The sequence below is a fragment of the Rhinopithecus roxellana genome, chromosome 12 (assembly GCF_007565055.1).
Source record: "Rhinopithecus roxellana isolate Shanxi Qingling chromosome 12, ASM756505v1, whole genome shotgun sequence".
Classification (NCBI taxonomy): domain Eukaryota; kingdom Metazoa; phylum Chordata; class Mammalia; order Primates; family Cercopithecidae; genus Rhinopithecus; species Rhinopithecus roxellana.
The window spans coordinates 23,361,874-23,389,066 of record NC_044560.1 but is presented as its reverse complement, the minus strand read 5'-3'; the positions used below and the strand labels follow the sequence as shown (position 1 = coordinate 23,389,066).

At 62.0% G+C, this 27,193-nt stretch overlaps 4 protein-coding genes across 9 annotated transcripts; 1 reads left to right on the top strand and 3 right to left on the bottom strand.

The window, feature by feature from the left end:
* Positions 1-51: 51 nt before the first annotated feature.
* On the bottom strand, positions 52-5,603 carry TAS1R3 (taste 1 receptor member 3). Of its 2 annotated transcripts, none has more exons than XM_030912730.1 (6): positions 5,483-5,603; positions 3,223-3,523; positions 2,355-3,137; positions 2,037-2,240; positions 1,780-1,900; positions 52-1,651 (listed from the first exon to the last, which is right to left on the bottom strand). In XM_030912730.1, the coding sequence occupies exons 1-6, from the start codon at positions 5,530-5,532 to the stop codon at positions 693-695; spliced, it is 2,418 nt and encodes an 805-aa protein (XP_030768590.1). In that variant the 5' UTR covers positions 5,533-5,603; the 3' UTR covers positions 52-692. The 2 variants fall into 2 exon arrangements, with proteins under 2 accessions (XP_030768590.1, XP_010375617.1); XM_010377315.2 differs by lacking the exon at positions 5,483-5,603 and adding an exon at positions 3,625-4,998.
* Positions 5,604-5,731: 128 nt separating this feature from the next.
* Positions 5,732-9,832, bottom strand: CPTP (ceramide-1-phosphate transfer protein). Its single transcript, XM_010377314.2, has 3 exons — positions 9,522-9,832; positions 7,579-7,775; positions 5,732-7,370 (listed from the first exon to the last, which is right to left on the bottom strand). The coding sequence occupies exons 2-3, from the start codon at positions 7,698-7,700 to the stop codon at positions 6,848-6,850; spliced, it is 645 nt and encodes a 214-aa protein (XP_010375616.1). The 5' UTR covers positions 7,701-7,775; positions 9,522-9,832; the 3' UTR covers positions 5,732-6,847.
* A 61-nt stretch (positions 9,833-9,893) lies between these two features.
* Positions 9,894-23,877, top strand: INTS11 (integrator complex subunit 11). Of its 3 annotated transcripts, none has more exons than XM_030913848.1 (17): positions 9,894-10,014; positions 12,969-13,066; positions 13,521-13,594; positions 14,483-14,711; positions 19,853-19,951; positions 20,032-20,066; positions 20,425-20,563; positions 20,958-21,022; positions 21,424-21,613; positions 21,758-21,841; positions 22,226-22,315; positions 22,401-22,563; positions 22,650-22,757; positions 22,844-22,905; positions 23,059-23,201; positions 23,293-23,422; positions 23,516-23,865. In XM_030913848.1, exons 1-17 carry the CDS (start codon positions 9,987-9,989, stop codon positions 23,579-23,581), a joined length of 1,803 nt encoding a protein of 600 aa, XP_030769708.1. In that variant the 5' UTR covers positions 9,894-9,986; the 3' UTR covers positions 23,582-23,865. The 3 variants fall into 3 exon arrangements, with proteins under 3 accessions (XP_030769708.1, XP_030769710.1, XP_030769709.1); XM_030913849.1 differs by having other exon boundaries at positions 9,929-10,014; positions 13,554-13,594; positions 23,516-23,877; XM_030913850.1 differs by lacking the exon at positions 22,226-22,315 and having other exon boundaries at positions 23,516-23,877.
* On the bottom strand, positions 23,764-27,155 carry PUSL1 (pseudouridine synthase like 1). Of its 3 annotated transcripts, XM_010377189.2 has the most exons (8): positions 26,554-27,155; positions 26,303-26,360; positions 25,993-26,180; positions 25,661-25,810; positions 25,414-25,584; positions 24,605-24,659; positions 24,360-24,522; positions 23,764-24,102 (listed from the first exon to the last, which is right to left on the bottom strand). In XM_010377189.2, exons 1-8 carry the CDS (start codon positions 26,628-26,630, stop codon positions 24,053-24,055), a joined length of 912 nt encoding a protein of 303 aa, XP_010375491.2. In that variant the 5' UTR covers positions 26,631-27,155; the 3' UTR covers positions 23,764-24,052. The 3 variants fall into 3 exon arrangements, with proteins under 3 accessions (XP_010375491.2, XP_030769711.1, XP_030769712.1); XM_030913851.1 differs by having other exon boundaries at positions 24,360-24,659; XM_030913852.1 differs by lacking the exon at positions 24,360-24,522 and having other exon boundaries at positions 23,828-24,102.
* Between the last annotated feature and the right edge of the window lie 38 nt (positions 27,156-27,193).

Here is a 27,193-nt window from a genome sequence, read left to right as displayed (position 1 = left end):
GCTCTCCTGGGAGCTGACCCTGGAACTCTGACCCGAGACCCTGTGGGGCTGGCGGGGCGCTGACCTTGGCCCCTGCTGGGCAGTTTTCTGTCCATGGTGCTGGACTTCGCCCCCACCCCACCTCGGCTCTGTCCCTAGTACTGGTGACAGTCACGATGCTGTCTACCCAGTGGGCCAGGGCAAAGAAGGAAGCTGGTTGCCACCCCCACCTGGGCGGGCTCTGCCCTGGGCATATGCCTGTGTGCCCCCACCCAGCCTCCCACTGCTGTGGTGCCTGGCGGGGTGCTGGGTGGGGGCCCCTGGTGGGGCATGGTCAGGTTGACAGGGCCTGGCTTGGGCTTGCAGCCATCTGGCTGGGGCCTCCCTGCGTCCTTTTTCTGAGCTCATGGTGTGGGTTGTGGGGACCCTGGGAGCCCTCTGGGCCTCCTTCCGGAACAGTGCGTCTGGGTTACCGGGGCAGGCCTGGTCTGGGCACAGAGGACAGGGACAGAGCTTGGCTCTGGGGCCCAGATGGTCACAGGGGTGTCCACGTGCTGCAGACGCAGGGGTCACTGTGGGGTCAGGGTCAGGAGACAACTTGGGGTCAGAATCTAGAGCAGGAGGGTGTCTGTAGGGGGACACGGGTCATTGCTGGCTTAGGGGGAGCTCAGCTAGGTCTGGGTTCACTGGGGCTGAGGTCGCAGGATCAGAGGTCACTCAGGTTTCCCCTGATTTCCTGTGTCTCCGTCGTTCCGGTCTCGGGCATCCCCAGGGCCCCTTCCCAGGAAGAACTCGGGGGTGTTGAGCTCCGGCTGCCGCACGAGCAGGTAACACCTGGGCAGGTGGAAGGCAGCCAGAATGCCCAGGACGCAGAGCAGGAGGGCACCCATCTGCACGGCGGGCCTGAGGACCACCTGTACATTGGCCAGGAGAGGCACGAAGGAGACCCAGGTGATGAAGTAGGCCAGCATGGCAAAGGTGAGGCCACGGGCACGGTTGTAGCGGCCTGGCCGGCTCTGCACCAGGAAGGTGCCCAAGAAGCAAAGGAAGGCCAGTGTGGCGTTGGTGGCATGCACGAGGCCAAAGCTGACCCAGGAGCGTGTGCGGCAGTGCACCAGCGCCTCTGTGGGCAGCATGTGCCAGTCCGTCACCACCTCCGGCGGGAAGGCCACCAGGTACCAGGCGCACAGTGCGGCCTCCACCAGCATGGCCAGCAGCACCACCAGCCAGGCCCAGGGCCCCCGCAGGCAGCCACTCAGCCGGTCTGCCCAGCTCAGAGGCAGTTCTGACTCCACAAAGATCTCGGCCGCCTGCAGGATGAGTGTGCTCAGGCAGCCGGTGAGCGGGAGGTGGGATGAGGGCTGCTGGGCCAGGCAGAGGGCAGGGCTGGGCTGCCCAGGGAACAGGAGGACGCTAAGGCAGACCAGGCCCAAGCACACCAGGCCAAAGCAGGCCAGGGGCCCACCCGAGGCCTGAACCAGTGGGCTGTCACGATGGCGAATGAACAGCCCCAAAGCGGCCAGCACAAGGCCCAGGGCCAGGCTCAGCAGCAGGAGCAGCAGCAGCACAGCCGGCTCGCCCCATGCCAGGAATCGAAGCCTGCGGCGGAAGCAGCGTGTGCTCCGCTCCGGGGACCACTCGTCCTGGTTGCAAAAGGAGCAGGCGAGGTCATCTGTGAGAGAGGAGGAGAAGGGCGCTGGGTGCTGGCCTTGTCCCCTGTGGGCTCTGGCCTCAGAGCTAGGACACGGCCGGACCCGCCCCTGCTGCGTTTCCACCCCCGCTGCCAGGAAGGCGGCTTACCTGGGCTCTTCTGGTAGCTGCCCGCCTTGCAGTCCACGCAGTCGTAGCAGCAGGAGTGGAACCCCTTGACCCGGCGCACCTGGCCCTCCTGGCACTGCCACGAGCACTGGGACACGGGCTTCTGCGCACAGGCCTGGTCTCTGGCTCTGCTCGGCTGGGTACGCCCGCGGGAGACAGGGACGGCCCCCACCCCCAGGCTGCACCCTGCCGCGGGGGCTGCCACAGGGACACGCCAGGTACACCCACCCTCACCTCACCTGGTTGTTGGACGTGTGCCAGCGGATCTTCAGGCTGTCTGTCCAGAGGCTGCCGTTGAACCTGCCCACATCGTGGAGCTCGGGCACTGAGCCCTGCCACACCCACAGCTTCAGGTCGTACTCCATGTCCACGTTCCCGTTGCTGTTGAAGCGTAGCGTCAGCCCGCCCGCGTGGAAGGTCAGGTTGTACATGTTCTCCAGGAGCTGCAGGCAGGGGATGGGGCTAAGCCGCCAGCTACCTCCAGCTCAGGTGCAGTGGCCGTGCCTGGTGGCCCGGGCACGTGCAGAGGTCGGCACACCCCCATCTCCCGGGCTCACCTGCCAGGGCTTCACGGGGTCCTGCATGGGGCAGCCTGAGGCGTTGCACTGCAGAGTGTTGTGCAGGGCCTGGGCCACGCTGTACACAGCTGCGTAGACAGAGAACGTCTGGTGGTGGTTTAGTCCGGTGCTCACGTTTTGCAGCGTGATACAGTCACACTGCGGGCAGCGCCGGCCCACCACGTCCTCCTCCAGACCCTGCTCCCTCTTGCCCAGGGCGGCGCAGAACACTGGGTCAGCGGCCAGGGCCAGGTGGGTCTTCACATACTGGGAGAACTTGTGCAGCTGGGCACCCCTCTGGAGAAAGCCAAGCACCGTGCCCACCTGGGCCATGCCGGGCAGCCCCATGACCAGGTCAGAGGTCAGCCAGGCCTCGCTGGCCACCCACACCTTGGACGAGAGCTTGCTGCTGATGCTGTAGCTGAAGAGAGCGTGGGCGGCGCGCGCGGAGGCGAACAGCAGCACCACCTGCACGCTGCTCTGGTTCACCTGGTGCAGCACGTCCTGCACCTTCCCCAGCAGCGGGCCGTCGGCACGGGGCAGTGGCACCAGGCCCTCGTGTGCGATACAGATGCTGTGCGCCGCGGCCAGGGTCGAGAAGATGCCCAGGCCCTGCCGGCCATACTCGTCGTCACTGCCCAGGGCGGCCACCCAGTTCCAGCCGAACTCCTGCAGCAGTTCCACGGCAGCCGTCAGCTGCACACGGTCGCTGGGCACTGTGCGGAAGAAGGAGGGGAAGGTCTCCCGGGCACTCAGCAGCTCCATGCTAGCGCCATAGCTGACCTGCAGGGGCCAAGAGGCATCTCCTGACTCAGGGGCTCCCATGGGCAGGGCTGGGTGGGGATGGGTGATGGTGGGGGGCACCCACCTGGGGCATGAGGAAGAAGCCGAAGAACTTGCCGGTGACCACGGCGAGCTCTGACGAGTGGGGCCCGATGACGGCCAGCACGCGGGGCTGGTACTGCGTGTAGTTGCAGTAGGCGGCAATGTCGTGGCTGTCTGCCTTGGCCAGGAACATGAGACTGGGCTTCATGGCCACCACAGGCTCCGAGCACGTATCGAAGAGATCGTAGCCTAGGCGCAGGCCCGGCAGCAGGTCCGACCTGTTGTTGATCTCCTCCACAGCCATCTTCATGGCCAGTGCCCAGAGCAGGCCATTCGAGGAGAACCTGGGGCCACATGGAGCCACAGATGGCCTCCTCAGCCCCGGCTCAGGAGCACCCCAGGCCTGGTCACCCTGACCCCGACCCGGGCTGTCCCACCTCCATACCTGGTGCACACGGGGCTGCTGGGCTGTGTCCGGCTGCCGAGGCCAGCCTCCCCGGCCTCACTTAGGGGGAACAGCCCCCCCAGCACGTAGTCCCCTTTCATCCTAAGTTGCTGTGACAGGCACAGTGGGGCCCCTGTCCCCAGGTGCAGGACAGCCCAGAGGCTAAGGCCCAGGACAGCAGGGCCCAGCATGGCAGAGGCAGCTTCCAGCAAGGTGGCTGCCCTGAGTGGGGCCTCACGTGGAGAGAGCCCGGGGCGGGGAGTGGGCAGAGGATTTGTTTAGCAAAACCCTTGCCATCCTCACTGGCCACACCCTGGGGCCCCAGTGGTGTCCTCGCTTTCTGGGCCTGAAAGTTAGTGCACTTCAGACTCTGCCTGAGGCCACTGCCAGGCTCTATGGCCAGCACTGACCGGCAGGCAGGCTCTGCTGACCGTGGCCTTGTTCACTGCCTGTGACCGAGCCCCTCGCCACCCCCCCATTCCTGGAGTTGCCTGGCAGGCTGTGGAGAGGGGAGAGGGCAAAGGGGCCTCCAGGGCTCTGAGGTCTCAGCTGCATGGGAGGGATGCAGAGACACCCAGCTCTGGGGCTTTCCGTAGGCACAGAAATGCCTCCTACCCAGCCCTGGGAGCTTCTGGCTCCGACTCAAGGCTGTGCTGGCCGGAGTTGGGGGTGGCAGGGGTGGGCCCCCTAGGCCTGCAGACCAGCCGGCCAGCTCGGCCTCCACCCTGCAGCTGGGGAGGACCCTGGGTGGCGGTGGTGCCCTCCCAGCCTGCTTGGGAGCAGAGTTCCTTGAGGGTCTCAGTCCTTCTTCTGCCAGGGTCTGAAGCTGCAGGAACCACACGGCCAGCTGTACTCACACTGCTGACCCTGGCCTGGGTTACTCCTGCCTGGCAGGCACACAGGTGGCTCCTGCTGGGGATAGAGTTTGCGTGCCAGGGGGGCATGCAAACGAGGGAGGAAGGACCACAGGCAAATGAGCGGTGGCTGGAGCAGCACCCGATGTGCAGGGCTGGGGCTCCTCCTCTGCCTGCTTCGCTTTGGGGGTGCCCTTGCGGACACACCAGGCTCCAGGTGCAGGCCCTCAGAGGGGAACTAGGGGGCACTCAGCTTCAGCTGGGGCCCGGCAGACCTAGCAGATGCCAGGAGGTGCACCCTGGCTGGCACCTCTTCCCCACAGTGCTGTAAGGCAGAACCCGTGAGGCACATGCATGACCACAGCACACGTGTATGGCACACACTAGCTGAGCACACATGCATACAGAGGAGCATGGCACACATATGAACCTGGCACACAGGAACGGGAATGCAGCACACAAATGGCACATGCAAACTGCACACACGCAAATGGCACACACGTGCACGGCACATGCAAACACATGCAAACAGCACATACATGGCACACGCAAATGGTACACACACGCACACAGCATGTGCACGGTCCACATGTGCACAGCACATGCAAACGGCCCACGCACACACCGCCCACACGCACACGGCACACACAAATGGCACACGTGCACGGCATACACGCATGGCACATGCACAGGCCACACCTGGAGGAAGCCCTGCCCTGGGGCCCATGCAGACCCAGGCGGTTATAGCAGTCAGCAGCCTTTGCCAGCACCAAGTGCAGCTCCCACAGACCCTGAGGTTGGGGTAGTGTCCAGGAAGATCCTGCTGAATTGTATCCCTTTCTGTCCAGATCACTGTTGTGGCTGGGAGCGGCCCCCACCTCCACCCACACATCCCATGCAGGCCTCTTCTCTTTTGCATGGAGAGGCTGATTTCTGCTCTCCTGACCCTGCCCTCCCGACCCAGCTTCTTGGTTCTGGGTGAGTCTGTGTCTCTGTTGTCTCACCTGTACAAAGTAGTGTAGTGATGGGATCTCTCTGGGGGAAACAGGCACATAGCAGCCCTGCCCCCAAGGCTGGCCTTTTCTCAGGGCGTTTGTTGTGCCCTGAGGCTGACACGGCCCCCTGAGCCTGGCAGTGGGGCCTCAGCTCCCTTGGAGTTAGGTGCACCCACCTCAGCTGTGTCACTGGGGTGAGGGCCCTACCCGCCCTCATTGGGTGACCGTGTGTCCCCTCCTGGGGAATCAGGCGCCCAGTGCACCCCAACGTCCCCATCCTGGGAGGCTGTGTGATTTATTAATGTTGGAAGACGTCACATGGGTTGCCCTCCGGAAGCTCGCGCGTCTGCCGGGCAGTGGGGACCGTCCCTCTGCCACCCCGAGGTGCTGGGGTCCACTGTGAAGAGCCAGTGGCTAGGCCCCAGGCACTGGATGGTGGCTGGGCTGGTTGTAGCTGTCTGGTAGCCGTTGGCTGGCCCACGGGATCCAGGCCCTCCTGTTCTGTGCCCCTCGGGTCTCCTGGGCACTGTGGGGAGGGGGCATCAAGGGGCAGGGGGAGAAAGAACACGGCGTCTCACTGCACGTAGCAGAGTCCCGGCTCCTGGGGGTCTCGGGCTGTGCTGTGCAGACCCACAGCCGCTGCAGGAGGCAGCCTGCTGCATCCGCCTGGGGAGCTGGGGCTGTGCAGGGCTTCAGAGGAGGCTGTCCCGAGGGCGGGGCCTTCCCGGGCCTTCTGCGAGGAGCCTTGGCCTCAGCTTCTGGCTGTCCTGCCCCAGTCTGCCTGGCACGCTGAGGGGCAAACAAGGCAGGAGAGGTGGGGAGAGCCCACGGTGCCCAGACCGCTGTTGGGAGGTTTCTGCCAGCCTGGTCATGGATGGGATTAAGTCCCCTGGGCTCAGGGCTGCCCACCTGGGCAGACATGGGGTACCAGGACCTGGCCTGAGTTGAGGACACGTTGGCTGGCAGAAAGGAGAACGGATGGAGTCTCCACACCCCGGGACCTGTGACTTCACCCCGATTCGCAGATCTGCCCCACAGGCTGGGGGGTGGCGACCTTTTGGGATCTTGCAGGCCCGGCCCCCACCCCTGCCTGCTCCGCTCTGCACCCTGGCGAGGCCTGGCTGGGCACGTGTGTAACAGGCTGAGGGGGAGTCATGGCTGAGGTGTCTTGTTCCAGACCGAGAGGGTGGGCCTCTTCTGGGCTGGTCGCCACCTTCTCTGTCAGTCTGTGGCTCCTAACAAGCTCAGCTCATAGGAACAACAGCGGATCTCCTGTTCCTGGGGTGCCCACAAAGCTCTGCTATGGGACTCAGCCCTGGCCACCACAGCCCAGATCTGCAGCAGGAAAGCCCGTGTGGCCCTGGCTTCCCGCCTCTAAGGCAGGTCCAGAAGGGAGTGCTCGGCATAGAGCTTCTGGGAGACGTTGTAGACACGCTCAATGAAGGGGAGGGCCTCGCCCAGCATCTGCACGGCCTGCTCCGGGGGCCCCACGTTCATGGTCTCCAGGAAGACCTTGCGTGTGGGCAGCGCGTAGAAGGCCACGGTGACGGTGCGGCGCACGATCCAGGGGTGGTAGGCGGCCAGCGAGGCGTTGTAGGAGTCGGTGCAGAGCACAGAGGTGCGTGCGTCCTCAGGGCTGGTGCGTAGGCCCTCCAGGAACAGCTGCAGCCAGCGCAGGGCGCGGTGCAGGCGCAGCACGGTCCGGCAGCCGGATTCGGGGTGGTGGGAGCGGCGCTCTAGGTCCACCAGCTGGTTGCTCAGCTCATAGGCCACCATGGTCTGCAGGCTGCGGTAGTGCTCGCTCTGCGGGCCGCCCCTGAGGCGCTCCATGATCTGCAGCTTGGAGACCACGTCCTTGGAGATGAACGAGAAGATGGTGCCCAGGCTGTTCAGAAACCTGTGGAAGGGAGCGGGGCTCGAGTCCTTGCCCAGGCCTGGGGCATCCCGCCTGGGGTGCAGGGGACACTGCCCAGCCTCCGGGGGCTCATACCCATCTGGAAACAGGCAGCAATGCTGGTGGGGACAGGCAGTCAGGAGGCAGATGCCACATATGGGACTTGGGCCAGGTGAGCGCCCACCTCAGGAGGCAGCCCCAGCGCACGCACCTGACCAGGCCCTTCCAGCTAGCGATGTAGGGGTCCAGCAAGACCTCTTCCTTCTCATCCAGACACTGCTTAAATCTGACCAGGACGACTTTCAGATTGAAACCTGTCTCCGAGTCATCCATTTTTCGATAGGAACAGAAACACAGTAGGGCTGGGAGGCTGCGTCGCTGGGGTCAGCTTGCTCTGTGGTTCACTTTCTGTGTGTGGAGGGGAACAAAATAGCTGCGACCCTATTGCTGCTCACTGATCACTCATGCCCCTCACGGAGCTTCCTCCCAGGAGCCACCTGGCTTTGCTCCCAGCCAAGCCGCAGGCTCTCAGGCACACCACCCTGACCCACCCTTCATCAGGATTGCGCATTCACGGACCTTGGCACGGCCCCTCCTGTGGATCAGGCCACTGACTCCACGTCAGTCCCTGCTGACCCTGAGAGTGGCCCCCTCTGGCTTTATCAGACCACTTGGCCATGCCATCTGCAGCAGGTGTCTCTGCTGGTGCTTTCTTGGCTGTTTTTGTTTCTCTCACTAGCTGCTATATCTGTTTTTACCAGCTGGAGAAATACTAAGCCCCTGACAAGAGCCAAGCACTGTTCTAGGCACCTGGGTGCACAGGGAGTGAGCGAACAGCCATCTGGAGTGGGGTCAGATGACAACAAAGACAGAAAGTTCTGAAGTTGTAGGCAAGGAAACAGACACAGCAGAAAGCAGAGATGGGTGTGGGGGGTGGGGGACGCTGCTGGGCAGGCTGCTCCATCTTCCTCACTGCCGCATCCCCAAAACCAGAAGAGAGGCTGTGGGGCCGGCACTTGCTGGATGGACAGACGCGTTTTCACTCCTGTTGCTGAAACTACACGTCCCACACGGATGGGTGGCCGGGCGAAAGGTTTTATCACTCTCAGAAGATTGCCACAAGGCCCTTGTACTAGCCCTAGGGAACCTTCTGCGAGTGGCCCAGGCCCTGCTCTGGATTCTGCTGGCATTCACACGGTCACTCCACAGACATCCAGGCACCCATGCTTTGTGTGTCGCCAAGCACCCTTGCCCTGTCTCCCTGGGTGCCCCAGTGGCCCACACCTGCTCCGGGGAACCTGAGACTCAGCTGCATCCTACCTCAACCAGGAAGAACCCTTACCCCATTGGGGCTGGGGGTTCCTAGGCCTGTTGGTGCTGGGAGCCCTCTCCTGCCCTCCCTGGCTGCAGGGACTCCAGCAGGGACAGGGAGGGTACCCAGCTGTGGTGAGAGCTCCTGGCCAGGAGCAGGTGTGCAGGTTGCTCAGCGCCCTATGACTGGGCCCTTCATCACTAGGAAACATGGGCTACAAGCACTGCCCAGCCCGTGGCCCAGGCTGCTGGAGCGCTGGTGCCCGGAGGGTGCTGAAGCCTTGCCTTGCAGGCCCCACAGGTTGGGTTGCATGCTTGGCACCAGGCAGAGGCCCCGGTGTGAGCTCACCCGGCTTCAGGCGTAGGGAATGGCTGCTCCTGGGCCTCAGGAAGCTGGAGTCCCACAGACTTCCAGCACGCCCCTCCCCTCCTCAGGCCTTAATTTTGTCCACTGAGAAGATGGTCTCTGAGGCTCTGGGGTTTCCTTCTTGGTCACCAGATACTCTGCGGGCCTTGCCTGCCTGCCCAGATCCGAGCCAGTGGCAAACAGGAGCTGCCAGGAGCCTCTCAGAGCTGTGGCTGGTGGCTCCAGGACAACAGGAAGGGCCGCGGTTGTGCAGGAGGCAGGCAGCTCGCCAGCCCAGGAAGGTGACCCAGGGTACCTCCAGGCCTTTCCCAGGGCAGCCCACCGGCCCAAGGTCAGGGCTGGGCGCGAGGGCGGCCTGAACACACAGCCCGGTGGCTGACAGCAAGCTGGGGGGACGGCAGAAGACGGGGCCCCCACGGCGCCCCAGGCCTTGTGGGTGGAACCAGACCCTGTCGAGCTAGCGCTACGAGTCTCACCTGGGAAGGGGGCACCGGACTGGATGGGTACCGGTTCGGGTCCCTGCTCCACCTCGGGGCCCAGGAAAGGGCGGAGGCCCGGGGTGGTGCTGGGGAGGGGCCGACCTGAGCCACGGCTCCGTCCTGCGCGGGAGCCGGGTCCTCGGCCGCCCGCCCACTCCGGCCCTCTAGGACGACGTCCCCTCCCGCTCCCGGCCCCTCGGCGACCTCCGTACGCTGCGGTTGGGTTGGGCAGGTGCGGCCACGGAGCCGGAGCCGCTCACCTGGGCCGCAGCTGCCGTCCGGGCCCCGCCCTCGCCCCGCCCTCGCCCGCCGCCCTGATTGGTTGGATGCTGCCCAGTCAGAGGCCCGGCGCGCAGACCCGCGTTTCCGGCTAACGCACCGGAAGTTGACACCCTGGTGGTTGGGCCTGCGCAGTGCATCACCGCGCGCGGGGCTCGCGGGTCTGGGAGCGCGGCGGAGACGATGCCTGAGATCAGAGTCACGCCCTTGGGTGAGTGGGAGCCGCCGGCAGGGCTGTGGGGCGGGCTCCGTATGCGGCTCCGGGCGGGCTGGGCGCCCCGCTCTCTCCGGGTTCTCATGGAGCCGAGTGCGCGTCGCGGGCGTCCTCGGTCTGCTCCTCCCGGCGTCGGCGTGGGCCCTGGTGGGAACCGAGAGGCGGCCTAGTCCCTGCACCCTCGGCCTCCGGCAGTGACGCGAGAACGCGAGCCCCGAGGTTCAGGCGGCCGTGAGGGGACGTCGCAGATGGGGCCGCGGGGCCTCCGCGCTCGCTGTGCGCTTTCGTTGGTGCGTTGACCTCCCTGTGCGGCGCGCTGCCGCCTCCAGCCCCCCAGCCCTTCAGCCCCTCAGTCCCGCGGACCCTCAGCCCCCCAGTCCTCCAGCTTCGCAGCCCCCCAGTCTCGCTGTCCCGCTTCTGCCTCCTCACCACTTGCTTTCTGTCCACCACCGTTTGTGCTCACGCCCAAATTACAGTCAACTCTCAGTTCAGCTCTTGTTCTATCTGATTTCTGCAACACTGAAAAAAACAGCAAAAAACACAAATGTGTACTCTTAAGAGTCCTGACAGGCTGGGCACTGTGGTTCACTCCTGCAATCCCAGTACTTTGGAAGGCAGAGGTGGGAGGATCGCTTGAGCCCAGGAGTTTAAGACCAGCCTAGCCAACATGGCAAGACCCCATCACTCCAAAAAAAAAAAAAAATGCAAAAATTAGCCGGGCATGGTGGTGTGTGCCTGTGGTCCCAGCTACTCAGGAGGCTGAGTTGTGGGGATTGCTTGAGCCCGGGAGGTTGAGGCTGCAGTGAGCCATGATTGCCACTGCACTCCAGCCTGGGCGACAGCAAGACCATATCTCAAAAAAAGTCAAAGTCCTAACAGTATAGAACAATGCGAAGGAGGAAAGAATTAGTCAAAATCCAGGGTCTCAGAAACAGCTGGGGGGACATGGTGTTGGTGGCCAACCATCCTGATGTCCTGGGCATTTTCCACACGTGCCTGCCCTATGCTGTCCTGAAACCTGGTCCTTCCACTGGGCAGGGGGTCGAGGGCATCTTCTAGCACAGACAGTGGGACGAGATTCCACGTCCTTCCTCATGGCATGAGCGCTTCCTTGGAGGGGTGCCTCCTGCCCCGGCGGGGACACTGTGCCATGAACACCCCTGGCCTGTGCACACCCCATGGCGTTAGCGTAGGCCCTGCTGCCCTCCCCTGCTCTCTGGGGCCTCTGCGGGGTCCTCCCAGACTGCCCCTTTCCCATTTGGCCTCTTGGCCGCCTGTTCTACCCACTCTCTGGACAGTCTTATCTTTCATGTGGTTTCAGTTGCCCCCAGTCTGTACCTGGATGTATTCTTAAGATCACTTCAGCCAGGGTATTGGCAAAGCAGAACTCTTGTTTTACCGCTTCCCTGTGCCAGGGACTGCCTTGGGCTCCATGCTCACTGGGCCAGTGCTGTGTCCTTGGGGTCACTCCCACGCTCTGGCCTGTGCGTGACTGTCCCCCAACCCTGCCTGTCCCTCCCAACCCTGTTCCTCCCCCCTCCCCCATCCTGCTCAAAAGTTGGCTTCTCAGGGAGCACTTCCTGTCATGGTTCTGGAAGTTTCAAGGCTTCCTCATCCTCTTACCTTGCTCTTCTCTGTCACAGTAGCCTCCATCTGGTGTACTCGAGGTGTCTTGTTCCCTTGTCTGCTGTCTGTCTCCTTGCAGACAGGGATGCCTCCTCCTCTGTCTTCTCAGCCCTGTCCGCTCCTGTAGCTCCAGGCTCTATTCCCTGGGATCACTGTGGGTCCTGTCGGGAGGTGGGACTGCCAGTACCTCAGGATTGGGCTTTGGAATTCAGAAAACCAACCCAGGCCCCACGCCTCAGGGCCACAAGTGCCTCTGTGCCCTCAGGTCCTTGGCCGTGAAGAGGGGCGGCCCTCCCTTCCCACAGACGCTGGAGGGCCTCTGTGAGCCTGGCTTGGGGTAGGAGGTGCAGAGGGAGGAGACAGCTGAGACCCTGCTCTCAGAGCTCACACCCAGTGGGGGCAGGAACAGGCCTAGAAGAGAACCTGAGACCCCCATTCATGGCAGGCAGGCCCTCAGCTGTGGCCCCGTCATCCTGATGTGTGGTGCTGGCTTTGGATGTTTCAGGTGCCTGGTTGGGGGAGGTGGGTGGCGATTCAAGGGGAAAACCAGGCCATTCACTGCCGTCAGACTCCCGCCCAGGCGCAGGCTGTGCAGGGGCTGTGGCCCTTTCCTTGTGGGCCCCCAGGTCACATGAGGGGGCTGAGTGTGCCTTGGCTGGCCAAGGCCTCTGGCTGGAGCAGCTGGGCAGGGCTGCTTGGCTGTGTGGGAGGGCCGCAGATTAGGGTCTGTGTTGGGGGCTGCGTGGTGTGCAGTGGTGTGGGGCTTGTGTTGCCCACGCCGGCCACTGCTGGACCACCGGCACTGTGTTTGTGTGGCATGGCCGAGGCTGTGTGACATCCCTCCACAGCCGACCACCAGGGGACAGCCAGTGCCGGCACTTAGGCACTTAGGCCCTTGCCTGCCTGCAGAAAGATCCTACAGGAGGCGACCTCGTTGGTCTGCAGCTCTGCTGAGGGCCCAGCCACAGCCCAGGTGTGACTCTGACTGAGGTGTTGGCCCCGCAGACCAGCCCTTGTGTCTGAGGGGCTGAGGACCACAACACAGTGCCCGCTACTCAGCCAGCAGGCCACGGCCACCTTGAGAGGCCAGGGAGGAGTGTGTGGGCTGCCGGCCTCCACCCTGGATGTGGTGGTGTGGGGCGTGGTCCTGTGTCCCCCTTCCTGTGAGTAGGGGTGGCCCTGTTTCTTGGCCCATGTGTCTGTCCACACAGCAGCCTCGGTCTGGTTTCCTCAGTGCATTGGGGTCCTGCAGAGCTTGGGGAGGCAGCACAGGGAGCTGGGGGCGGGGGCGCAGCACTGACTCTCACCGGCCCTCCCTTGAGTAGGAGCTGGCCAGGATGTGGGCCGAAGTTGCATCCTGGTCTCCATTGCGGGCAAGAACGTCATGCTGGACTGCGGAATGCACATGGGCTTCAATGACGACGTGAGTCCCTCGGGCAGGAGGCCCAGAGGCCAGGAGGGCCGGCCGTCTGCAGCCAGACCCTGGGCCTCAGAGCCGGACAGTGGGGCAGTGGGCAGCAGTGGTCGTGCTTGGACGACTGCACCCTGTGGGTAGCAGGGATGGGTGGGCCTGGCCGAGGTGAGCCCCTGCATAGGGAGGCCCCCCTGTACTGGTGCTGGGCTCCAGTACAGCACCAGGGCCCAGCGAGACCCTGGGCTCAGCTTCCAGCTCACATCTGTCAGTGAGGTTGGAGGTAATCTCGGCCCCTCTGCATGCTGTGAGCCGCCAGGGGTCCTGGTGCCACCTGCGGGGTGGCAGTGCCCAGCCTGAGTCTGCACGTGGCACCCCCTTCCTGGGGGCCCCTCCCTGGGACGTGGGTGGTCCCAGGTGCTGCCTGGAGACCACGACGCAACCTGAAGCCTCGCGTCGTCCCCAGCGACGCTTCCCTGACTTCTCCTACATCACCCAGAGCGGCCGCCTGACCGACTTCCTGGACTGTGTGATCATCAGGTGGGCGCCCGCTGGGGGCCTCGAGGGTCCCATGTCTGTGCCTGTGGGGCTTGGGCCCCCTTACTCAGCCTCGGCAACGTGTGGCAAGGGGCCTGCATCATCCTTGATCCTCAGGGGCTTCCGGGCCCCAGGATCTGCTCCCTGCCTGCCTTACCGGTCACACACACGGCCTGGTCTCCACCTGTTCTTCTGGCCCTGCCCTCTGAACCCGGCTCTCCAGGCTTCACTCTCTCCGATGCCTTCTCTGTCTCAGGAGCTTTAAACCCCACTGTCTTGTTGGAGATTCCAGAACCCTGAGTCTTCCCTGACCCCGGCCTTTAGGGTCCAGCAGCTCATGACCCACGGGTCTGGGTGGCCTCGCCTGGATGGCCACAGCATTCCTGCTGGTCCCCCCCGCCCCGCCCCGCCCCCCCCAGCAGCCAGAGGGCCTGTGAAGCCTGGAGAAGCCCGCTCTGGAGGCGGCATCCTCAGCTGCCCCTGAGACCCTCGTGCTTGTGGTTTCTTGTCAGACACAGTGGGGTCCCCAGTGCCTTCTTGGGGCTTGCCAGGCACTGCCCTTGCCCTCGGGTCTGTGCTCCCTTCACCTGCAGCTCCCCTCAGCCTGTCCTGACGCCTGAAATCCCAGCGGCTCCCCATGCCCCTTCGCGGCTTCGCGAGCATGTCGCTGTCACTGACGTGTTCAGTTTCCCATTCACTTACTGCCTCGCTAGACTTTGAGACTGAAAGTTCCAGGGAGACGGTTTTGTGTTTGCTCATTACTGACTCTTCAGCACTTGGGATGGGGCCTGGTGCACAGTAGGCAAATGAAGGGGGCAACCCACAAGCCCAGAGTAGGGGTGAAGGCTGGGGCAGGGTGGGCCCAGGCTGACCTGTGCTGCATCCCCCCAGCCACTTCCACCTGGACCATTGCGGGGCACTCCCCTACTTCAGCGAGATGGTGGGCTACGACGGGCCCATCTACATGACCCACCCCACCCAGGCCATCTGTCCCATCTTGCTGGAGGACTACCGCAAGATCGCCGTGGACAAGAAGGGCGAGGCCAACTTCTTCACCTCCCAGATGATCAAAGACTGCATGAAGAAGGTGGTGGCTGTCCACCTCCACCAGACGGTCCAGGTCAGGTTCCCAGGGCCACAGACGGCACAGTCACTGCCCACACCCACACCAACCATGCTCTCTGCCCGCTCTCCACAGTCTCTGGAAGGCGGGGGCCTCAGGGTGAGCCCACCCCACCTCACTCTTGCATCCAGCACTGTGGAAACACCAGGAGGCGGCAGCGCGAGCACAAGGGTCCCAAACAAGATTGGGCGCCAACCCGGGAGAGCACGTGCAGGGTGGGGGTGTGCCCCGGCCTCCAAACCCACCTGGCTCTGAGCAGCATTGAAATGGCCAGAGTGGGACAGGCTGGTGCCCTCAGAGCCTCCAGAGACTTGCTGGAGCTCCCAGGGTGTCGCTGGGCAGGGAGGCAGGGGCCAGAGGGGAGATGGGCCAGTTCTGGAGGGTGCCTGGTTCTGGGTGTGGGTCAGGGAGGAAGTGAAGGTTAAGTCGGTGAGTGACAGATTGGCAAAATATCTGACAAAGATTGTGGGTTTGTCTGTGTTTCATTAGTGTCTCTGTCTCTGGGTATTGCTTTTATATTTCCTTTTTTTTTTTTTTTTTTTTTTTTTTTTTGAGACGGAGTCTCGTTCTGTCGCCCAGGCTGGAGTGCAGTGGCGCGATCTCGGCTCACTGCAAGCTCTGCCTCCCGGGTTCACAGCATTCTGCATCAGCCTCCCTAGTAGCTGGGACTTCAGGAGCCTGCCATTTTTTTTTTTTTTTGAGACGGAGTCTCATTGTATCGCCCAGGCTGGAGTGCAGTGGTGCGATCTGGGCTCACTGCAACCTCCGCCTCCCGGGTTCCTGCCATTCTCCTGCCTCGGCCTCCTGAGTAGCTGGGACTACAGGCGCCGCCACCTTGCCCAGCTAGTTTTTTGTATTTTTTAGTAGAGACGAGGTTTCACCATGTTAGCCAGGATGGTCTCAATCTCCTGACCTTGTGATCCGCCCACCTCGGCCTCCCAAAGTGTTGGGATTACAGGCGTGAGCCACCGCGCCTGGCCTCAAAAGAATTTTTTTTTTTTTTTTTGAGACGGAGTCTCGCTCTGTCACCCAGGCTGGAGTGCAGTGGTCGGATCTCAGCTCACTGCAAGCTCCGCTTCCCGGGTTCATGCCATTCTCCTGCCTCAGCCTCCTGAGTAGCTGGGACTACAGGCGCCGCCACCACGCCCGGCTAGTTTTTTGTATTTTTTTTTTAGTAGAGACGGGGTTTCACCGTGTTAGCCAGGATGGTCTCGATCTCCTGACCTTGTGATCCGCCCGTCTCGGCCTCCCAAAGTGCTGGGATTACGGGCTTCAGCCACCGCGCCTGGCTGCTTTTGTATTTCTTGAAACTATATTAGGTACCTATGTATTTTGGAACATTTTATTTTTCTGATTGAACTTCTTATCAAAATGAAGTATATTTATCTTTTTCGTTGTGAAATTTTAATTTTTTTTTTTTTTGACAGGGTCTCACTTTGTGGCCCAGGCTGGAGTGTGATCTTGGCTCACTGCAGCCTCGGCCTCCCAGGCTCAGGTGATCCTCCCACCTCAGCCTCCCAAGTAGCTGGGACTACAAGCATGTGCCCCTATGCCCAGCTGATTTATTTTGGTATTTTTTGTAGAGATGGGGTATGTATTGCTCAGGCTCTCCAACTCCTGGGCTCCAGGGATCCTCCCACCTCAGCCTCTCAAAGTGCTGGGATTACAGGCATGAGTCACCACACCTGGCAACTCCCTCCGTATATCTTAAACCCAGAAAGACATGATTTCTAATGCCTGGTAACATCAGCATTTGCTTAGTTTTATTTATGTATTTATTCTTTTTTGTTGTGCTTCCTGCATTTTTTCCGCCTTTTACTTGGGATAATTTGCCTTCTGCCTGAAGAATAGAGTGTGGGTCTGCTGGTGCCGAATTCTGTCAATTTTTATTTGGCTGCAAATGGATTTACTTTACCCTCATTCTTTTTTTGAGACGGAGTCTTGCTCTGTCGCCTGGGCTGGAGTGCAGTGGCCAGATCTCAGCTCACTGCAAGCTCTGCCCGCGAGTTTACGCCATTCTCCTGCCTCAGCCTCCGGAGTAGCTGGGACTACAGGCGCCCGCCACCTCACCCGGCTAGTTTTTTTGTATTTTTAGTAGAGACGGGTTTCACCGTGTTAGCCAGGATGGTCTCGATCTCCTGACCTCGTGATCCGCCCGTCTCGGCCTCCCAAAGTGCTGGGATTACAGGCTTGAGCCACCGCGCCCGGCCTACCCTCATTCTTGAAGGACTTTTTTCCTCTTAGGTGTGTAGGATTTTAGGTTGACAGTATTTCGTCTCTGCACTTTGCAAACATCGTTCTGTCCCCCGTCTCTGGGCATGGGCACCTATAGGGTCTTGGCCTTGGTTTTTGGTGCTTGTGCTCCGATGGGCCGACATGTATTCTCAACCTGTTCAGGGTTTGAGGCCTCTTGGATCTGTGGCTTGAGGCCTTCATCACGTTTCTTCCAGTGTTGCTTCTGCCCCGTTCTTGTTCCTCCAGGGGCCCTGAGAGCCTGACGGTCAACCTCTTGAAACTTCGTCATCCCTCTGTCTTTCCTGTTTCCTGATAGATATTCCCTCTGGTGTCTTTCAGTTCACGGATTCTCTTTTCTGGTTATATGTCATGTGTTAAATTCATCCATTGAATTCTATTTTTTTTTTTTTTGAGACGGAGTTTCGCTCTTGTTGCCCAGGCTGCAGTGCAATGTCATCATGATCTCAGCTCACCGCAACCTCTGCCTCCTGGGTTCAAGTGATTCTTCTGCTTCAGCCTCCTGAGTAGCTGAGATTACAGGCGTGCACCACCAAGCCTGGCTAATTTTGTATTTTTTTTTTTAGTAGAGACGAGGTTTCTCCATGTTGGTCAGGCTGGTCTCAAACTCTTGACCTCAGGTGATCCACCCTCCTCAGCCTACCAAAGTGCTGGGATTACAGGCATGAGCCACCACATCCGGCCCATCCATTGAATTCTTAATTTGGGTTTTAATAGTTCCTGGTTTTAGAATTTCCACTTTTTGCCAGGCGCGGTGGCTCACGCCTGTAATCCCAGAACTTTGGGAGGCCGAGGCGGGTGGATCACGAGGTCAGGAGATCGAGACCATCCTGGCTAACACGTGAAACCCCGTCTCTACTAAAAATACAAAAAATTAGCTGGGTGTGGTGGCAGGCACCTGTAGTCCCAGCTACTCGGGAGGCTGAGGCAGGAGAATGGTGTGAACCCGGGAGGCGGAGCTTGCAGTGAGCCAAGATTGCGCCACTGCACTCCAGCCTAGGCGACAAAGTAAGACTCCGTCTCAAAAAAAAAAAAAAAGAATTTCCACTTTTCAAAAATAGTTTCTATGCCAAGGGTGGTGGCTCACACCTGTAATCCCACCACTTTGGGAGGCTGAAGAGGGAGGATCCTTTGAGCCCAGGAGTTCAAGACCAGCCTGAGCAACACAGTGAGACTGTCTCTCCAAAAGTATTTTTATTTTTTATTTTTGAGACTGTCTCACTCTTCCACCCAGACTGGAGTGCAGTGGCGCAATCTCAGCTCACTGCAACCTCTGCTTCCTGGGTTCAAGCGATTCTCCTGCCTTAGCCTCCCGAGTAACTGGGATTACAGGTGCGCACCACCACACTTGGCTAATGTTTTTGTATTTTTAGTAGAGACAGGGTTTCACCATGTTGGTCAGGCTCATCTCAAACTCCTGACCTCGTGATCCACCCACCTCAGCCTCCCAAAGTGCTGGGATTGCAGGAGTAAGCCACTGCGCCTGGCCAAAATTTTGTTTTTAAATTAGCCCAGCATGGTGGGTGCATACCTATAGTCCCAGCTACTTGGGAGGTGGAGGCGGGAGGAGGCTTGAGCCCAGGAGTTTCAGTGAGCCATGATTGTGCCACTGCAGACTGGGTGACAGCCTGACCCTGTCTCTCAATGTTTTTTTGAGATGGAGTCTTGCTCTGTCACCCAGGCTGGGGTGCAGTGGTGCGATCTTGGCTCACTGCAACCTCTGCCTCCTGCGTTCAAGCAGTTCTCCTGCCTCAGCCTCCCAAGTAGCTGGGATTACAGGCGCCTGCCACCACACCTGGCTAATTTTGTATTTTTAGTAGAGACGGGCTTTCTCCATGTTAGTCAGGCTGGTCTCGAACTCCCAACCTCAGGTGATCCACTCACCTCAGCCTCCCAAAGTGCTGGGATTATAGGCATGAGCTACCATGTCTGGCAAGTTTTAAATGAACAAAATAAATTTTTAAAGAAGTCTAGTTTTTTGGCTTTTTTTTTTTTTTGACAGAGTCTCGCTCTTGTTGCCCAGGCTGGAGTGCAGTGACACAATCTCAGCTCACTGCAATCTCCGCCTCCTGGGTTCAAGTAATTCTCCTGTCTTAGCCTACTGTGTAGCTGGGATTACAGGTACCTGCCACCATGCCCAGCTAATTTTTGTATTTTTAGTAGAGACAGGGTTTCACTATGTCGGCCAAGATGGTCTTGAACTTCTGATTTCAGATGATCCACCCACCTTGGCCTCCCAAAGTGCTGGGATTAAAGGTGTGAGCCACTGTGCCTGGCTCAATTTTTTTTTTTTTTTTTTGGGATGGAGTCTCGCCCCGTTGCCCAGGCTGGAGTGCAGTGGCGTGATCTCAACACACTGCAACCTCGACTTCCCAGGTTCAAGCGATTCTCCTTCCTCAGCCTCCTGAGTAGCTGGGATTACAGGGATGCACCTCCACGCCTAGCTTATTTTTGTATTTTTAGTAGAGATGGAGTTTCACCACGTTGGCCAGGCTGATCTCGAACTCCTGACCTCAAGGGATCCACCTGCCTTGGCCTCCCAAAGTGTTGGGATTACAGGCCTGAGCTACCTTGCCTGGCAGCCAACATTCTGAATCTTGTCTTTTCTCTGTGATGTCTTTTCTCTGTGATGTATTCAAAGTCCACGCTGGAAACTCCAATTTCAGGTCCCTTCAGTCTTCCATTTGTTGTTTTTTGTTCTTTGTCCACATTGCCCTTCCCTTGTGAACTGGATGCTGTGTGTGAGCAACAGGGACTGAAAGGGTGCCCTCGCTCCCCTCCCCTGCCTCCCTCGCTCCCCTCCCCTGCCTCCCTCGCTCCCCACCCGTGCCTCTCTGCCCCTCTGCTGTGACGGCACAGCCTGAGCACAGCCCTGTCCTCCACAGGTAGACGATGAACTGGAGATCAAGGCCTACTATGCAGGCCACGTGCTGGGGGCAGCCATGTTCCAGATTAAAGTGGGCTCAGAGTCTGTGGTCTACACGGTCAGTAGAAGGGCTTGAGGCTCGGGAGGGCCTGCCGGGGTGGGAGGCACCTCCTCATGGTGGCCTTGATCGTTCACCAGGGTGATTATAACATGACCCCAGACCGACACTTGGGGTAAGTAGGCCGAGATGTCTTTCGTCCCATGGGCCCCCCTGGAGCTCAGGACCCTGGCAGGTGTCAGGGTGCCAGCCCTTGAGTGGCCAGCCCAGCAGTGTCTCCCATGTCTCCTGTGGCCCGGACAGCCCCTTCCTTCTGGGCCCAGATGCGCGAAGGCACAGGGTCCGGGCGGGGTCCTCTGTCCCTCCTCTCTCTTCCCAAGTGTGCTGCCCACAGCATTTTACCAGCTGACTCTTTCTAGCCAGAGTGGCCCAGGAAGGCGGGTGGGCGTAGTACTGGGGTCCAGCTTGTCAGACCCAGCCCTGCAGCTGTGGGAACAGTGCACCGTGACTCACACCCTACCCCCATGTTCTAGAGCTGCCTGGATTGACAAGTGCCGCCCCAACCTGCTCATCACGGAGTCCACGTACGCCACGACCATCCGCGACTCGAAGCGCTGCCGGGAGCGAGACTTCCTGAAGAAAGTCCACGAGACCGTGGAGCGTGGTGGGAAGGTAGCCACAGCAGGGGTGGGGACGCGGGCCCTCGGCTATGCTGGGTGGGTCCTTTTGGCTGCCCTTGGCCTGGGTCAGGGTCTCAGGGTGGGGCGTACTGCCTTTTCAAGCAGGGAGGGAGGAAGGTTTGCTCAGCATTGAGGACAAAAACTCAGAGACCCTTCCCAGGGAGCCCCTTTGCCCCTCCTACCTCAGATCCTGACGAATTCCTGGCCAGGCCCCACGCAGCTCCCTTCTGTCTCCAGAGAGTGGCTGGGACAGGACTGGGAGCAGATGAGAGAGGCTAAGGTCCCTATGAAGCCGCAGCTCTTGGGCACCTGGTGTGCCCTCACTGAATGCTGCCTGCTGTGCCGAGGGGCTGTATGGCCAGGCTCCTGCCTTGTGTGTCCCCCAGGTGCTGATCCCCGTGTTTGCGCTGGGCCGCGCCCAGGAGCTCTGCATCCTCCTGGAGACCTTCTGGTAGGTGCCGCCAGGATGGCTCTTTCAGGAGCCCCTGGCCCAGCCTGCACACAGTCCAGTTGGTGGGCAGGCGTGCCCAGGGTGCTGGTGGCATCTCAGTCCTGCTTGCTGCTGTCCTGGGGGGCTGCTTGTGCGCTGTGTGACCCCAGGAGGCCTGTGACGTCCCGTCAGCGTCACTGACTGCGGCTCTTGTAGGGGTTCCTGGTTCTCCGCTGAGCCTGGCTGCTTTAGGGCTTAACGGGACATAGGCTGAGGGCACTGGCCTCCTGTGGTTGCGTCTGGACTCAGCCCGGCCCATGCATGGGCTGTGCAGATAATAGGTGTGGGGGTGGCCCGGCCGAGTCCTGCCCTGCAGCGTTCTCCCCTGTGGCTGCTGTGCTGACTGGGCCGGTGGTCCCCAGGGAGCGCATGAACCTGAAGGTGCCCATCTACTTCTCCACGGGGCTGACTGAGAAGGCCAACCACTACTACAAGCTGTTCATCCCCTGGACCAACCAGAAGATCCGCAAGACTTTCGTGCAGAGAAACATGTTTGAGTTCAAGCACATCAAGGCCTTTGACCGGGCTTTTGCTGATAACCCAGGGCCAATGGTGAGTCCCGCAGCAGGGCTGGCCAGCACATCCATGTCCGTCGGCCTCCTGTCTCCTGTGGGTCTCTGGGCTGGGCCTGCAGCGGGGGTGGGGGCATCGCTGCCCTGAACCCCTCCCCCTCACCCGGCCCTGTGTGTCCTGCAGGTTGTATTTGCCACGCCGGGGATGCTGCACGCCGGGCAGTCCCTGCAGATCTTCCGGAAATGGGCTGGAAATGAAAAGAACATGGTGAGGCGTGGTGAGGTGTGGGAACCTGGAAGCTGGAGGCCGGCGGGTTGTCCTTCCACCCATGCTGTCTCTGAGCTCTTGCTGGCCTGGCCTAGCACTGGCTGAGGGACGTGGCTGCTGCTGCCAGGGGACGGGGGTGACATCGCCCGGAGCTGCTCAGTCTCCCTGTGACGCAACCTGTCCATCTCAGGCTGTACAGCCCCAGCCCAGCCCTGGACAGTCTTGTGGCAAAACCTGAGCCCTTTGGAGTCTGCAGCTAGGCTTGGTCGGGCCCTGCTGGCAGGTGGAAACAGCTTCCAGGGGTTCAGGTGGGGGCATCCCACGGAAGGCCCTGAGGTGGCAAGGCTAGGGTCCCGTGGCTATGAGCTCTGTGCCTGCCCCCAGGTCATCATGCCCGGCTACTGCGTGCAGGGCACTGTGGGCCACAAGATCCTCAGCGGGCAGCGGAAGCTGGAGATGGAGGGGCGGCAGGTGGTGAGTCCCAACCCCGTGCTGGGTTGGCAGGGCAGAGGGGCACCTCCTGGTGGTAACCGCTATCCACACCCCGCGGCCTCCACAGCTGGAGGTCAAGATGCAGGTGGAGTACATGTCATTCAGCGCACACGCGGACGCCAAGGGCATCATGCAGCTGGTGGGCCAGGCGGAGCCGGAGAGCGTGCTGCTGGTGCATGGCGAGGCCAAGAAGATGGAGTTTCTGAAGCAGAAGATCGAGCAGGAGCTCCGTAGGCAGCCAGGCGGGTGGTGTGGGGCCCACCTTGGGTCACCGCAGGCAACCTGGGCTGAGGCTCTCTCTTCCCCCGGGGTCCAGGGGTCAGCTGCTCCATGCCGGCCAATGGCGAGACGGTGACACTGCCCACAAGCCCCAGCATCCCCGTAGGCATCTCGCTGGGGCTGCTGAAGCGGGAGATGGCGCAGGGTATGTGGGCCAGGCAGGGGAGGGTGCTCGGGGCAGGCAGCCAGGAATGGCCCTTGCGTTGACAGCTGCTGCCGCCTCTTCCGCAGGGCTGGTCCCTGAGGCCAAGAAGCCCCGGCTCCTGCACGGCGCCCTGATCATGAAGGACAGCGTGAGTGCCGGCACCGCCGGGGGCGGGGGCTGGGGCGGGGCGCGCCTGTGCGCCCTGACCTGCCCCTGCCCCACGGAGTGTGAGTGCCGGGACGGCCTCGCAGGGGAGGGCCGCGCCTGTGCGCCCTGACCTGCCCCTGCCCCTGCCCCACAGAACTTCCGGCTGGTATCCTCAGAGCAAGCCCTCAAAGAGCTGGGTCTGGCCGAGCACCAGCTGCGCTTCACCTGCCGCGTGCACCTGCACGACACGCGCAAGGAGCAGGAGATGGCGTTGCGCGTCTACAGCCACCTTAAGAGGTGGGCGCCCGGCCCCACCCCCCGACCCCTTGGACCCCCCTATCCCTCGGGCCCCAGGGGCCAGGCAGGGTCTCACCGAGCCTCCCCACAGTGTCCTGAAGGACCACTGTGTGCAGCACCTCCCGGACGGCTCTGTGACTGTGGAGTCCATCCTCATCCAGGCCGCCGCCCCTTCTGAGGACCCGGGCACCAAGGTGCTGCTGGTCTCCTGGACCTACCAGGTAAGGGGTGGCCCCCACCCCACCGCGGTCAGCACAGGTGTCACCACCCCTCCCTGTCCTGCACAGCCCATGGTGCTCTTGCTTCTGCCCTAGGACGAGGAGCTGGGGAGCTTCCTCACATCTCTGCTGAAGAAGGGCCTCCCCCAGGCCCCCAGCTGAGGCCGGCAACTCACCCAGCCACCACCTCTGCCCTCTCCCAGCTGGACAGAGCCGGGCCTGCACTTCAGGACTGTGGGTGCCCTGAGAGTGAACAGACCCTGCAGGTCCCATCCCTGGGGACAGAGACCATGTGTCATGTGCCCACTCAGGCAGCTGTTTCCAGCTAAAGAAATAAACTGGCCTCCGGGCTGTCTTGCCTTTATTCCTGCTCCTGGGCCCCCAAACGATGGTTAGGGTAGGGAGTCCCAGACAGCAGTTTCCAGTAAAAGCTGAACAAAAGACTACTTGGTACCCTCTTCTCGGTGTACATGGCTGTGTCCTGCACTGCACCCCATCCCGCCTAGGATAGAGAGGGGCATCCAAGCTGGTGGGACCTGGGCAGCAGTGCTGTGGCCCCCAAGCGGCTGACTGCCCTGCTTGACCAACACAGGGTTGGGCCTGGTGTGGCCTGACTTTGCGGAGTGTCCAGGGTCATCTGTGGCTCCCGAACTGTGGCCCCTGCAGGGTGCAGGAGGCAGCACCTGTGGACAGATCAGACCCTGCATCAGCCTGGGGCAAGGTCAGCCCAGCACCCTCCCCACCACTGGGACCACTCCCATGGCCAGGGAGTGGGTCAGCCCAGGACAGGCTGGGCTGAAGGACTGTGACCCTGGGCGGGGGGCTCCTTTACCCCCCGTTGTCTTGCTGTGGTCAGTGGCCCCTGGCCTCCCCACCCCCCGCCTTGGCCGCAGCAGTCACTGGGTACATGGCAGGAGCTTCCCGGGCCCACTCCTCTTACCGAGTCTCCCATACAGCACTGACTTGAGGAATAAGCCGTGGGCCGGGGCCACACGTGCCTGGTGCTTCCCCAAGGGGTCTTGGCTCTCCAGAATCGTCTTTACCTGGATAGGTGCCAAAGCCCCCAGTCCCACGGCCACCAGCACAGCGGTCATCCTCCGTACCTGTGACCCAGGGCCGAGGTTGCACAGAGGCCTGCCCACCTTCAGCCCCACCCCCCAGGGAGGGCCCCAGAACCGAGCCCACCTGTCTATACAGGAAGGACTGGCTCTCAAACTCCAGGCTCCAGAACCGCAGCTTCCTGGAAAAACACGCACCTGTAGGTGTCTGTGGGGCAGCGCCTGCCATCCCCAGCCTACCGTGTGGCCTCGGACAGGAGACTGACGGGGGGGGGGGACCTCAGACAAGCCCCCCTGGCTGACTCCCTGCCCCTAGGGAGGCCCATTGGAGAGGCTTGAAACCAGACAAGCAATGCGTGGGCAAGGAGGCAGCAGGACCCTGGAGGCTAGGCAGGTAGCCTGGCTGTGCCAGAGGGGCTTGCCCTGGGCCCTCACCTAGGGTCCTGGTACAGGGTCTGGGAACATGGCTGGTGCGTGTGCCAGAGACCCCAGCCCTGTACTTGCTGCTCTGACGCAGAAGTCTGGGGCTGGCAGAAGTTCTTCCTCCCTTCAGGGTTCACCCCAATGGGGGAGGTTTTGTGGTCAGAATCTGCCACCTGGTGGGTGGCCCTCTGGACAGTGATGGGGCAGCAGAAACCACCCCCTGCCAGGCTGGGCCAGAACCACTGGCACCAGTGAAACCTTTCCAGTGGCTGCCAAAATTCTGTTAGGGCAGGGCAGGGTTTTTCAGAGACAGGCAGCCTTCCCTGTCCTCTGCTCCCCAGCCGGGGTGGGGGAGGGCACAGCTGCAGACTGGGGGGTGTCTGGGCCACTCCAGCTGTCCAGGTTCTGAGGACAGCTGTCCCGCTTCGCCTGCCTTAAAGCTGGGGGAGGTGCTGGAGCTAACATCAGCGTGTGATCTGAGGGCAGGGCCACAACCCACAGGCCCTTCCACACCTGCTGTCCTCGGGGGTGACCAAGGGGCTGGCCTGGCCTGGGCACACGGAGACACGGCGCAGCGTTCGCACGGGGCTTGGCACCGGGCTGCCGGCCGACTGGAAGGCGCTGAAGTCATGTGTGCCGAGGAGGTGCTGGGCAGCTTCTTGCATGGCGGCCACATCCAGGCAGCTTCAGGGAACAGGGTAACCGTCAGGAGGTGGGGCCTGCCTGCCCCCTCCCGGCTCACTGTCAGGGCCGCACTCACTCTGCCTGGAGAGCCCAGTATAGGTTGCGTTCAAACACTGGCAGCTCATCAGGCCGGTGACAGCCAGTGACCAGGCGGTACAGGTAGGTCCGGGACGTGGCTGCGTGGCGAGCGTGGAAGTCGCTGGGCACTCGGAAGGCCCGCAGGACCCTGTGGCAGCAGATCAGGCTCACCGGAGGAACGACCCTGCCCACCTGCCCAGGTGTCACCTCTCTCCTCCACCCTCGAGCTCTGACCAGACAAAGAAGTCTGTCCAGACCTCCAGCCTCCGCTCGCAACAGATAAGAGTCGGGAAGGCCGAGCCCCAGGGGCTGCTCAGGTCGCCGGCTCACCTGATGGCCGGGTGCCGCAGGTGGGTGTTGAGGGCCTCAGCCAGGACCTCGGGCGGGAAGGGCGGCCGGCCTGAGCGGCGCTGGACGTCCAGATGCGCCGCGTTGCTCAGGGCGTGGACCCCTGCGTCCGTGCGGCTGGAGATGGTGAACCTGACCGGCACCACGGAATTCAGCCGCTCGGCGGCCTCCTGCAGGACCGAGCCGCGAGGCGGGCGGGCAAGCGGGCGGGTGGGCGAGGCCGGACCCCGGGGGCGCGCGGGCGGGGGCTCCCCCTTATCCCTCACCGGGCGTCCCGAGACCCCGAGCTCACCTCCAGGTAGTTCTGGATCCCGATGGCGCGCTGAGTGCCTCTGACGGCCGCGACCCCGCTGCGGGCAGAGGCGGGCGGAGGTTACCGGGGGCGCCCTGCCCTGGGGTCTTGGCCGCCCTCTGAAGCCAGAGCCGCTTCCTCCCCGGAACGTTTGCAAACCGCGTCCGGAGACATCCGCTTGCCCGCCCGCGCCCTCCTTCTCGCCTCCGCCCGGGCCACGTGGCGCCCGTCGCTGCGCCCAGGAAACTTACTTAAAGTCGGTGCCCACGTACTGGAAGTACACAAGGTAGCGCGCGCGCACCGAGCCTGCGGCCTGCACCGAACCCATAGCTGGGTCCAGCCGGCGGCGGGGGAGGCGGCCTCCAGCTCCAGGGTTCTGCGCGCGCGCGCGCGCACGCGGCCTGGTCACGCCCCTCCCCTCCGGACGCTCTTGCGCCTGCGCAGTCGCCCCGCCCCGCAACGCGCCACGGCGCCCTGGGGCGGGGAGCGGAGGCGGGGTCGCGCTTAGGGAGCGGTTGCAAAGTGCCGGCCTGTCGCGGAGCGCAGGGGCTCTACCTCTACCGCGGCGCCCCGGAAGGCGCGCCCGCAACTACGCGGTGACCCCGCGCTCCGGCGGGCGTGCATTCGTTCACTCGTTCATTCATTCACCGCCGCCCACTCTCCCCGAAGGTGTCCGTTCGCCGCGTTGCGGCCAAGTCCTCCCAGACGTGGTTTTTGCAAACGCCCTGAGTTGCGCAACGGCCGGGATGGCTGGAGCGGGCGGGGCCTGCGCCCTCCCCGCGCCCCACGTTTCCACCGACCGTCCCAGAAGTCTGCCGTGGTGGGCCCCGCCTCACTTCCGGACCGGGGTGGTCCCTGAACGCTACGAGGGGCGTTTGGCGACGCTCCCCG